Raw genomic sequence first — 12,734 nt, 5'->3', positions numbered from 1 at the left:
GAGATTCTCAGCCCTGTCAGCCAGACAGACGAGTTCTGGAAGCGATTCGAGGGTCGGAGGCAGGTGAACGTGGTAGTGTGAGCCTGGAGCAGTCTGGAAGACAATTTGAGAGGCGAGTCCTGTTTGCGAAATCCTGCGCTGGAAACTGGCGCCAGCGGGAGTCCGTATCGAGTCCAAACCGAAAGAGATGAGCTCTAGTGGTGGGTCTTTGGCCGGAGACCAGCGCAAGAAGGCAGCGAGACCCCGAGGTCTGAACCCTGCCTGGCACGCACACAGATTAAAAAACCATAATTTGATTTCATTTTGAAGATTCTTTTTTTCTTTGTCAGGACTTTGAATATTTTGAGTACTATTTAAAACTTCGTTTTCTGTGCTAGATTTTTGCGTACTATTTCAATTCTGTAACAAACACCGACGTATCTGCATCTAGGTATCCTCTACCTACGATGGTGCTACAGTGGTGACGTTACAAGCTTTTTGCTGAACTCATTCGCGTGGCACTAAAGTCTATTCTTTTCCATTGTGTCTCCTTCTGTTAATGAATTTAAAATGGAACGCCCCTAGTGCTTCGCAGGGATGTTCTGTAAGAGAGACTGACACTGAAAGTGAGAAACAGCTCAGTGGATGAATTTCGTCTTTCAGGACTCTCTTCAAAGGGAACGTGTGGATTTTTTGTCCCAGTGAACACCTATCGGACCTATCATTAGTTGAAGGAGTGTTTTTTTTTTTGTCTTACAAAGAAACCCTCAAGCCATTGAATAATTACTTTGATGAGCATTTTAAAATTCAGAACACACAAGGCTGTGGGCAAAATGCTGGAAACTGAGATTAGAATAGATGAACGCTGATGGTTGGCACTTAAAAGATGGGCTGAAGGGCCTATCCGTGCTGTAAAAACATGACAACAAGATTAGTCTAGAGGAGATACCTATCTCCAGTGAAAATAAGAATTGAGATAAAGTGGTCAAAAGCTGTGTTATTTAGAAGGGATGAAAACCTGGGAGGTGTCTTCCAAGGGGGTCTCGTGGTTAGGATTCGGGAATTTCAGTTCCACAAACTCAGTTTGATTTCTGCCCAGAGAAGGGCGATTTGTTATTCATGTAAGAACCGTTAACATGACTGGAAAATCCTAACAGTGACAACAGTGAAAACAGTCCAGCTGTGTCATAATTGTTGATGGTTTTGTATTAGAGATGAAAGCATCAAACGGGATTGTGACTAAATCGCATGTTCTTCTGCAACCAAAACAGAAATTGCTGGAAAAAACACAGCAGATCTCGAAGCATCGCTGAAGAAAAATCAGAATTAATGCTTTGGCTTCAGAGTCGCTTCTTCAAAACTGATATTAACGAGGAAATAATTGGTTTAGTGCAGAAGATAGTGATAATCTAAATTTCGATATGGATACCAAAGAGGGGCAAAAGCAGTTGGACGAAAAATGAATGGAAAACTGTCAACCATTGAAAATAATTAGCTGCTATTTAGAATGATTAGTGCCGAACAATGTAAGTGATAGATGGTGAGTGATGTGGGCAAAATTACGACGTTTAAAAGACACATAGAAAAATAAATTAACAAGGAGTTTTATGGGCCAGGAGCAGGTAGATGGGACGAGTTTACCTTGGGATTATGTACAGCGTGGACGAATCAAATCAAAGAGCTTGTTTCCGTGATGCATGATTCTTTCATTCATTGATAACAAGGTCTGATGTGTGGGGTTGATGGAAAGCGTCAGGAAGGAACTGAAGCCCAAAGATTGTTTCAGTAGATATTGAGTCCACAAGGCTGTCGAGTTCTCAAACAGCAAATATTCTCACAGTTTGCACTGAGCATTACTGGAGCACTGCTGCAAGCCTGAGACAGAGATGTTGGCCGGGGAACAATATGGTGCGTTGAAGTGGCAGACAAGGTGTCATTTTGTGGAGAGAATGTAGGTATATTGTGAAGTAGTCTCTCAGTCTACACTTCGTCTCCCCAATATAGAGGAGAGCGAATGCAGTCGACTATTTTGAGTGAAATACAGGCAAAATGCTGCTTCACCCTGGAAGGCCTGTATAGGTCCTTGGATATTGAGAAATTAGGAAGTAAACGGGCAGGTATTACACCTGCTGCAGTTGCATGGGAAGGTGAAGTAGGACTGTGGTAAGCGATTTCAACGAAGTAGAACTCAACGTTGTGCTCAACGTGAAACTGTTCTTGCTAAAAGCTGACAATAGAGGGGAATGGAAAATGTCTCTGGCGGAGCCATCCCGCTGGATGTGGTGGAAATAACACCAGTACTTCTCTGAATATGGATGCTGGTTGGATGGTTGGTGAGGAAAATTGGGAACACTTTCGCTTTTGCGGGAGTGGACAGAGGGGGTGGGAGTTGAAGTGTAGGAGTTTGCTCGGAGCCAACTGCATACCCTGTCAAGTATGGTGCAAGGAAAACTTTTTTGAAGACGAGATTGATTCTTTGTAGGCTTTATTATTGAGGTAGTCATTTTTTAGATCGGATGCAACAGAGACTGGGAGAATGGAATAGAATTTTTTCCAGGAAGTAGGCTGTGACGATGTACAGTCAAGGCAACTCTGGATGTTGATTCGTTTGTCGTGGATGTTTGTGGGCAACCTATCTCCAGAAATGGAAACAGAGATTTCGAGGAAGGGAAGGGAGGAGTAAGATATCAACCAGGTGAATGTGAGAGTGAAGTTGAAATAGGAAGGAAATTGATGAGTGAGGGAAGAAGCAGTAATGACATTATCGACATATCAGAGGAAGAGCTGTGGGTGGCAGATGAATAAGACAGTAGCAAGAAATTTTCCACGTATCCCACAAACAGAGAGGCATAAATGAGACCCTTGCGGGTACACATGGCCACGTATTTTACCTGAAGAAAGTCAAAGAATTTTAAATAGAAGTTGTTCGGAATTGATGTCCAGTTGCACCAAGCAGAGGAGGGTGATAGCTGATGTCGACGATTCAGGCCCTTTTTCTGGGAAAAAAAGCAGAGAGCCTTCAGACTGTCATGATGCGGATTTGACGGGTACTGCGTTTGCAATTCACTAGTAAGGAGGAGACGGTTGGACCCTGCTAACTGGAAATTCTGGATGGGCATAAAACATTGGAGTATTTGCAGATGTAACTGGGAAGGCACTGGACAAGGGGAGAGAAAAGACGAGTCCAAGTAGGAAGAGATACGTTCTGTTGGGCAGGAGCAGGCAGAAACAATGGTCCTGCCTAGGCAGTCTGCTTGTGAATTTTATTCAGGAGGTAAATACGAGCTGTGTTTGGGTGGGATACTATAATGTTGGAAGCAGTGATGGGAATGTCATCAGGTGAAATGAGATTACTGGCGGTGGCCTGATGGTGCATTGTCGGATCATATTCCTGGAGGAAAAAGGAGAAGGCACTGAGATGTCTGCGCAGTGTCGAGGTCAGTCGACCAGAAAGAAAAAAAACATCAACTTTGTCAGCAGGCTTGAATGCAAATTCAGAAAACAGGTCGACTCCACGTAAAAGGCCAAAGGCATGTTCCTCTGCTCTTGAGTATACAGTTACTCCTAAATACTGGACGCAGCACTACATAAATACAGCTCCTCATTGAAACACAGAAAATTATTTGGGAGCTTGACATCTTTGATTTCCAAAGTTCGTTTCCTCTTCTGAGATAGTCTTAGACCAGAAAGCGATTCTCAGTATAAGGTCGCAAAGTTATGACAGAGAGGAGGAGGAATTTCGTCTCTTTTAGACTTTTGAATCTGTGCAATTCTTTGCAGCAGAGATCTCTCTCTATATATAAAGATCTACATACCTATATATCTATGTCAGGATCAAATTCTATCTGTCATTGCTCCACCCAATTGATGAATATCAAACTTTAGCCTGAGACTTTCTCCTCTCTGACCACAACACAATCTTTCGTGTCATCTGCAAACTTATTACTTTTACCTTCTGCGCTCACATTCAATTTATTAGTGTGCAATTGTCCCTACTCCAATCGCTGCAGATTCCAGGATACCAATCACAAAAATATCCCTCCACCATCACTCTTTTGCCTCCTAATTACAAGTCAATTTTTATACAGTTTTCTAAGTTTCCTTGGATCACATAGGCTCGTACTTTTTATACCAGTCTCCCATGTAGAACCACGTCAAATGACTGACTCAAGCCCATGTGAACAACATCAATTGTGCTGCCCCATGAAATATATTGAGTCAACTTTTCAAAAAACCCAATTCATTTAAACTAGTCAAGCAACATTCCCCTCCTTATTTTGAATGCCATACATTTGCAGCCATCCATTTGTAACAACTGTGACCATTGGAACAGTCTCTTGAAACCTCGCTCACCTTTATCATTAGCGAACTTCAGCTCACCTGAAGCACGTGCTACCAATGTTCTTCCTCAAGCCTGTGAAATGCTTTTCATCGTAAAGTGAATAAATACCGTTAGCACAATTTTCCAAGTCAGCATAGTGTTCGCATGATTAGGGCACTCTGTTTAGGTCTCAGTGAAGTTGCAGTCAGCATGTCCAATCTTGTGACCTTTCTTAGTTTCTATCATTGACTTTAAAGGCGGTCCAGAAGAATCACCCAGAGTTGACAAAGACATAAAATTAAATTCGTTTTCTCGTTTCAAATCGTTCTGCACAATTCAGAAATTTGTGTGCGTAAAGGGAACACGGTCTTAACCAAATCGTGGACATTGTTCCTCTCTGTGTATCTGTTACCTCTCAAACTTTTCTCACTATCGGGGTATTTCTTTATATTTTACTTTTCGGCTGTTAAATGGTACCAATGCGCATTTTAACAAACCCGTACTTTAGCGTGGAACTTCATTTTAATGACTGAAGAGAAAATAAACCAGAAGCCCTATGAATCCAATATCGTTCTTCTGGACAGATACAACGTTTTTCATTAACTCACTTCTGCTGGCTTCCTTCTGGCTCAGTGCGATGACTTCATCTGTAATATGAAAACTTTCCGGATTTTTGCAGAGCTACTCTATCTTTGATGTTTTCAAAGTCAGGAAATCACTTTAAGAGATTATGAAGAAGAATAAATCCCCATTTCCTGAACAGGAATCAAAGCAAGACAATGGTGGTGAAAGATCAAATTCATCATTACGGCAGCAGGGGGGGGTTATTGGTTAGGCTTGTATTTTTCTCTTCATGACAATGACTCTCTGGAGGGCCAAAACGACAGATTGGTCTCATTCGTTTGATTCACAATATGCAGACAGGAGCTGGGCAACTGAAAACAGGTACAGGAGAGGGAAGGATGGAGTAAATGAGAAGGGGGGAAAAGGAATGTGAATCTGGCTTTGAAGGTCTGCCCAGAACTCAGACAGCGTGTGTGAGACTGGGATTTACTGATTTGATGAAACAAGAGATGATAAGACACATGAATCATGTGATGTTTAGATAAGACAATATCATTCTCCTCGTGCCAAATTATGTTTAACGAAAAAATTACTGAGTTGCTGCACCCTGAATGCTGGCTGGATGGAATCGATCATACTTAATTATTTTCACATGTATGGAGATCAGCAACCGAAGGAACAAGATCAGGAGAATTGACAAAAAAAAGTGAAACATACAATATTTTACTCATTAAATGTTGTTATAATATAGAATTTCCGATTTTAAAGCGAAGTAGATTCAACGTTAACTTTCAGAATATTATTGTAAAGACACTTAGAAATGAATAAAATTTGCGTAGCTACAGAATGCAGAAAGCGATTTGGCACTGAAACTAATAACACTGATGTTTCAAAGAGCATGCATGAACACAATTGACACAATAGCTTCAGTCTATTTTATGCAGTTCTTGATCTTTTATATCCTCCCACTTTATTTGTTCCTTGGTGACTCTGTTGCTCAGGCGGCACAGTTGTCACCGACTTCTCAACATCTATCAGGTCCGAATTCAGCTGAATGGTGTTTCACAATTTCTGTTCTCACACGGAGCAGCGAGTTCACTCAGAGCGGTGTATGCGGAAGTTCCGCCCTCAGCTTCTGTTTGCTGCTCTGACTCTGATACACTTTCCCTTTCTTGTGAAACTTGAGAGGTCGCTGCACCCGTCACTGTTAGTCTTTGTGTGGAACAGCTTTGAACAGGGATCTCGGACAGACATTTTTCCAGACTGCAGATTTACAACAAGGAGTGCACCATGAGGAATCTTCTCGAATTGCTTCTCATTGTTATCACAATCTTCAGTAAGTGTTTATTTCCCAGTGACATTCCATTTTCCCCAGACACAGCTGTTTGCAACCCATATGTTATGATTAGTAAAGCGACGATGGTAATGTCGTGATTTTGAAGTTTGCTTTTTTTTTAATAGAATGGAGTCAAGAAAACACGGTGGAGCAGCCAGATCCTGAAATGATGGTTAAGGAGGGAGGCAATATCACACTAACCTGCAGCTTGAAAACAAGTGTTTCCAACCCTTACGTTTACTGGTACATTTAGCTTCCAGGGCAGCCTCCACAGTACATGGTTTATATGATTGCAGCAGAGATTGTAAACAGGAATCCTGATTTGTCGGACAGATTCTCTTTCACATTTACAAAATCCACGAAGATTACTGAATTAAAAATCAACAAGGCCATCTTCTCTGACTGCGCCATGTACTTTTGTGCTATGCAGCCCACGCTGATGCAGTTATGGCACAGCCCTTACAAAAAACTCAGTCTGACAGTGTCAGTTACAGCACACCAGAAGGCGCTTTCACACTTGAAAGAACAGTTCAGCAGTGGAGGAACATTCACCCACTTAAAGAGAGAAAATTAGTTCATTTTTCAAACATATATAATCCTTTTTTCACCATTGTCTACTCCAATATTTTCCCTTTCCATCCCTCCAGACAGTGCCCTTTATCCCTAGCCATGGAAATTTCATTTCACTGGTGAACATCTAACAACGTAATAATGTAAAACTTGTGGTTATGCACGTTATTTCTGAAATATCGGCTTCCCATTAACGGAAATGGCAGATTTAGTAGCAAAAATAAATGAATTGCCACACTTCTCTGACTGCATTGTGAGAGAATGCATTGGAACAAACATCACAGACAACCAGCTCACAGACTTCGGCCTTAACGTCGGCTCCTAGATGGTGAATTAAATTTTTCTTCAACACTTGTGTGAAATGTTGAATGAATGCAAGTCTCACATTTCAAATAAACAATTCTTTGCGTCAGCCATCGAGTAATCATCATCAAATAGAATCAAATAGGTAAGATGTAATTGTAAAGTGTGCCCGATGAGTAGAACATGCTGTTTAAAGACAAGTTGAATATTATTACACTCTGTATCTTTCAAGTCGAAATGTTTTGCCACACACATTTACAAATGTCTTGATTAAACATATGTTTTGGAGAAAAAATGAAACCGTTGTCACATTATGCACCGATGAAACAGGACGGTGCATCATATGATTCATTCAAAATGTTATAATGAATTTTGCGTGCTTTCCCATGGGATTAGATCTTCACCTGCACCTGCTGTAGTGAAGAGGGTCATCTACAGATTGTCAGTAGGTAAATGAGTGTCTTTAAATTAAACAATTGAAGCCAGTATTCCAGGATTGGGCTGGGACATTTTATTTTAATGTTCACTGGACGTATGCTTTCATTTACCTAAAGGGTTGTGTTGCTTATTGTGAAAACAAAAGTCATCACCATTGGGGCAGAAGGCACACAATTGTTGGCAGTACGTTCTGGACAGAGACAAAAAACAACATCCAATCAGGTAAATTCTTCCATATTCTACGATTCAACACGTCACCAAAGGACTGTGAGAAATACAATGAAATTAAAATCTGGAATCTCCTGCAGTTGAAATTGAAACTGAACTTGAAATTTGATTTCATTGTGCCTGTCCTCTTTCATGGAAGAAGGAAAGCATCCACATTACTATTTCAGAGCGGATCGTATGTTGTTGTTTTTTTTTTTTCACAACAGTAACGTGATGCCATTGAAACGGATTTCCTTCGAGAATTTGGAGCTGTCAATGTCGGAGTATATCTGCCATATGGAAGAATGCATTTTATTGCACTCTTGCTCTAGATAATCTTGGCGGATGCTGCTAGTATTGCAGAGAACTCCCATTATCCTAAGTCAGTGATTGCTACCCGTATGGTTAAAACACACTTTTGAGCTTTTCCACCAGAGCAGTTAGATGTACTCTAATTCATTAATACAAGGCCCAGTGACAGTGATATTATCGCGCTTTGGCAACATCTCTGACCCGGATGCAGGGAGAATGCATTCAAGTCTTACCTCCTCTAAGGGTGCGTGACAATGTCTCTGAAAAGGTTGTGTGGAAAATGTTGCAATGGGTATACGCCCAGTTATCAGTACCAGTGATCAGGGAAGAACTGTGGGACTGTTCATTTCAGCAGAGAAGTTGTTGTAAAGTCGACTCTCTTACAGTCGGCTACAGTCGAGAATAGGGCATTGTCACGTTGCAAATGTGTACTTAGACAGTGTGTCGTCGATTCATAGCGACTTTGCAATTTAAAGCAAGGTGCTGTCGGACCGTTTGTAGCTTGTACAAACACGTGAACGTTCGGAATATTATCGAACTGAGCACAGAATTAATGTCGCCATCTGCCAGTCAGTGAAGCCCGTTCCTGTTCTGGATTATTATTTAATATCAGTCAATTCCGAATACACATGCAAAATATTTTTGAGGTGTTGTGATCCAGAGAGGTTGTTGGCCAGGGTTTTAATTTTTAGCTATGCCGGGCCTCACATCACAGGAATAGACTACGATATCTTCCACACTCAGAATGCTTGTACTGAGATAACTGTAGTTCATTACATTTGTCAGCAACTACAATATACGTCGTCTTGAAGCTTCCTTTTCCTCTAACGTTACTACTTCGGTAAAATTCTGTACTGGATAGAGTACCAGTTTCTGCAGATATCATACATGTAGCTTGTGTCCAGGTTGCTGTTGTTGTAATCCAAATTCACAGACACACTTCAGCCACAACTGTGATCTCGAGAAACTGTGTTAATCGATCTGCACATAGTCCAACTGTGGGTACAGAGGAGTAAAGTATCAATTAGTTAGCAATACCCATCCAAATATATTTGTAAAAGAGCAATTACGTGAAATCTGTCGTCTTCTGATCTGGCCTTTCTTGGAAATTATGCCTCGTTAATTATATAAAACACAATATCGAACGTTGAAGAATTAATTTAAAACGTGTCCTTATTAACATAATCTATGACAGACTCTCTTAAAATAAAGACAAGAAAGACCAAAAATCTTTCGGAGTACATCTCTGTCAGTAAACTAAAATGGAATGAGAACGAGTTGCAAAGAAGAAACCGCACCCGACTCTGTTGAACTCATTCTTCACGGTAATCTGTTCACCCAGACAGCGCAGAGGCGATGGTCACAGATCATGTGCTGTCTGAAACAGGGTGTCCAAAGTAAGATATGAAAGGATTCCATCCTAAAGCGCGAAAGGAAACTGTCATCAGTTGAAAAATAAATGGGCTGTAGAATATGCAGGAGTGAACAACGTTTGGAATACGTGTTTCAAATAGGTGCAGTCATAATGATTTAAATGATTACTGAGCTCGCTGATTGTGCATTACTCGAGTCATTTGATACCACCTCTCCACAAGTACTGCTTCTTCAGTTGGCCTTCAGCAGTTAACAGCGCAAAAGTGCAAATTGTAGAGAGACTTCTCGAGGTCCAGGCGTCACTATTTCCTTTCCATAATTGTGGCTGCAATCGACAGTCATCGCACACCTTCTTCTCTCTTTCGATACTGCAGTTGGCCAGCCCACTGTTCTCATTTAATGTGTGCAAACTGTTTTGAATTCTTCAACTCTCGAGATTGCTGCTGCTGGTCCATTTCTGCCATTATCTTTATCAGCACGAAAAAGAAACAGAAATCTGTAATTCTGCTGCGACTAAATGTTTCCTGCTCTAAAGAATGAAAGACACAAGGAGTATCCGACAGAACCATCTCTTAACACCACCACATCACTTACTCACGTCCCAATGGGCATTTCTTTCCTGTAAAGCTCCATTCTCCCCATGGCTGATGCAAAATCTCAAAGCATGGTAAAGATGACTATTTTGATCTCAATAAAACTAGTTCTAACTGTTGATGAGCTGTAGGAAATATTGTAACATCCAATTATTTGTATGACTATGGAATAGGATGTTGAAGACATGATAAAATAAACCTTGAACACAACTATACACACTAGTTCTGATATGATCCGCATCCATGCAATTTGGATGGAATGAATGGGTACAGGAATTTCGGAATTACAAGAAGGTTTTCCCTCCATGTTTAATAGCACCGCAACAAATTACCAAAATAACAACTGGTACGACCCTGAACTCTGACACTGATATCATGAGAAGCACCGACTGCTACAAAGGCCCTGACCAAAACACCACAATGATATTTCCATGTATAGCCTGGCAGACAGCCGTCAATCATGTGACACAGCTCAAAACCCTTGGTTTAAGGTAAAGGGATGTCTCCCTGAAATTGAATGTAATGTCCAACATCATATGGTTCCCATGGGGGTCTTCATTATGAGTTCATTATTTAGTCTTATAGTCTTGCAAATTGTCATGTCTGCAGAAGCCTCTGTACGGTTGACTCCACAACATTTTTTTTTTTCTGTGAAACTATGCTGAAAAAAAAAATGAGCTTCTTATCTAGACTACCTTTGGCTGTCTGACACAGTATGAGTGTGGATTAAAATAGCGCGTGATGATTTCGAATTTCTCAAACGTGAACAGTATTTTTTTTTACTTTGTGCTGCACCTACTTCCTGCGGAGAGGTGGGGGAAAGATGCTACACAACACCCGCGTTTTTCTCTTTATAATTCCATTTCTCTACCGAATTGTGCTCCACATCATCGTTTTTTTTAAAAAAAAATTAGATCATTCCCTCTCCTGTGCTATTGGCATAATTAACTAATATAGATATCTACCACCACTTACCATGTTCCTGTCCTTCCGAAATCGCAGAGATCCCTGAACAAACAGCAGTCATTGCCAACGTCAGAATCAGTAATTCATTTGAACGATTTTATATAATGTTTGTGTGGATTATTCTCGACGTTTTCCAGCACATAAATGTGTAGAATTGTCAGTGTGTGAAACCCAGTTATAAGCTGTCTTAAACAGGCAGCAACTGTGACCCAGAAACCTGCAGCAGTTATTGTACGAGACGTTCGCTCGTTCCCATCACTGTGAGTCTCACTGCACAGTAATAGACAGCGGTGTCAGACAGCTGCAGCTCCGAGATGGTCAATCGGTATGACTTGTCTGACTGCTGGATTGTGTCAGAAAACCGCTTCTGAGCAAAATCCGCCTTGAATTCAGCACCGCCGCTCTTGTACCTACGGACTGCGAACTCGGGCTTTCTGCCAGGATACTGGCGGTACCAGAACAAGTAATCAACATCACCGGTGTACGTGCAGGTTAAAGTGACGCTTTCCCTCTCTGTTTGCGTGAGCGAGGTCTCCCCCTGAGTCACAGAAACTCCATCGCTCAGATCTGAAAGACAATGTTAGAGAAAGCAGGAATAAGTGGCTAAAGGTTCAGTTGAAATTTCGAATTGGCAATTAGAAACAAAAATCACATCAGCTGCGACATGAATTTGAACATGAACATGAAAATGAAAAAAAAAACAACACAAGGAACACCGTTTGCCAGCGAACTCAGTTCCGAAGATACCTTTTCGGACCAACATTTGTTTTCATTCTGTTTCTGACCATGTTGCGACCAGACGTTTGGAATTCTACAAGCAATTTTTGTATTTTTCTTTTGAACATAAAACCTAATTCAGAAAAACTGATCAATATCCGTTTTGGCAACCACACGAGAATTCACGTTACCCCGTGTTCGAATTTCAGCTGAATGTCCATCTTTTCATCTCTTCATCATCTGTTTACCTGACGTCCCCTTCACGACGTTATGGTCTGATTCCAACACTCCTTGAGACAGTGAGTTCCATGCTCCATAGCGAAAATAGGATTCCCTTAAGTTTTCTTTTGTATCGTTATTCTGACTCTTATGAAGCATCACAGGGTGGGTCATACGTTTCGACAGTGATCGTCTCTTAATACTGGGATCATTACTCTAATTACTCTTTTTACGCTTAGTGATCCTTTCTTCTGCTTGCAAGACATAGAGTCAATCGGTTCAAAGCAGGTTCAGTATAATGCAACCAACGTCTAAGACGTATTAAAAAGAATACCGGTTTGGCTCAGACTTAGTGATAGAGAAATTGAAACTTTTCCTTCAGTGTAAAACTTCTTACCGACAATGAAAGTAACCAAGGTCACCGTGAAAATGGAGAACTGCATCGCTGCTGCTAACTTTCCTGGGGATTTTTTTGTGTCATATAAATCTTCAAAGTATGGAGGAAGAGAGAGAGAGAGAAAATCTGACATGATTGGCTGAGTGGTCTGACATCACTTCCTTCACAGCAAGCAGCTTCTAACACTGCTTATGATTGTTTGGATGTCACTTTCGCCTCAAAAGTCGATGCTTCTGACTTTAACCCCACATTCTGGTGTTCGGAGAAAAATAACCGGATAAATATCGACTGGCTGGTATTTAATAAAGCTGACAGTCTGTTCTTCAATGAGAAATATGTAACTCAAAGAAGAAGAGGTGCAATGCTGAAGAATATCCTCAGTTAAATTCTACACAGTGACTAATCAGACCGAATTGTTGATGGATTTGGCTTTGATTG

General features: G+C 41.0%; 1 gene segment (V, D, J or C); it reads right to left on the bottom strand.

Moving 5' to 3' along the window:
- Positions 1-11,189: 11,189 nt before the first annotated feature.
- On the bottom strand, positions 11,190-12,352 carry LOC109934711. The segment is given in 2 exon segments: positions 11,190-11,530; positions 12,297-12,352. Coding segments are annotated over 2 exon segments (387 nt in total).
- Positions 12,353-12,734: the final 382 nt, after the last annotated feature.

This window comes from Rhincodon typus, chromosome 42 (genome assembly GCF_021869965.1).
Source record: "Rhincodon typus isolate 14 chromosome 42, sRhiTyp1.1, whole genome shotgun sequence".
In the NCBI taxonomy this organism is placed as follows: Eukaryota; Metazoa; Chordata; class Chondrichthyes; order Orectolobiformes; family Rhincodontidae; genus Rhincodon; species Rhincodon typus.
Note: the sequence above shows the minus strand (reverse complement) of the source record. Positions and strands in the feature narration are given on the sequence as shown.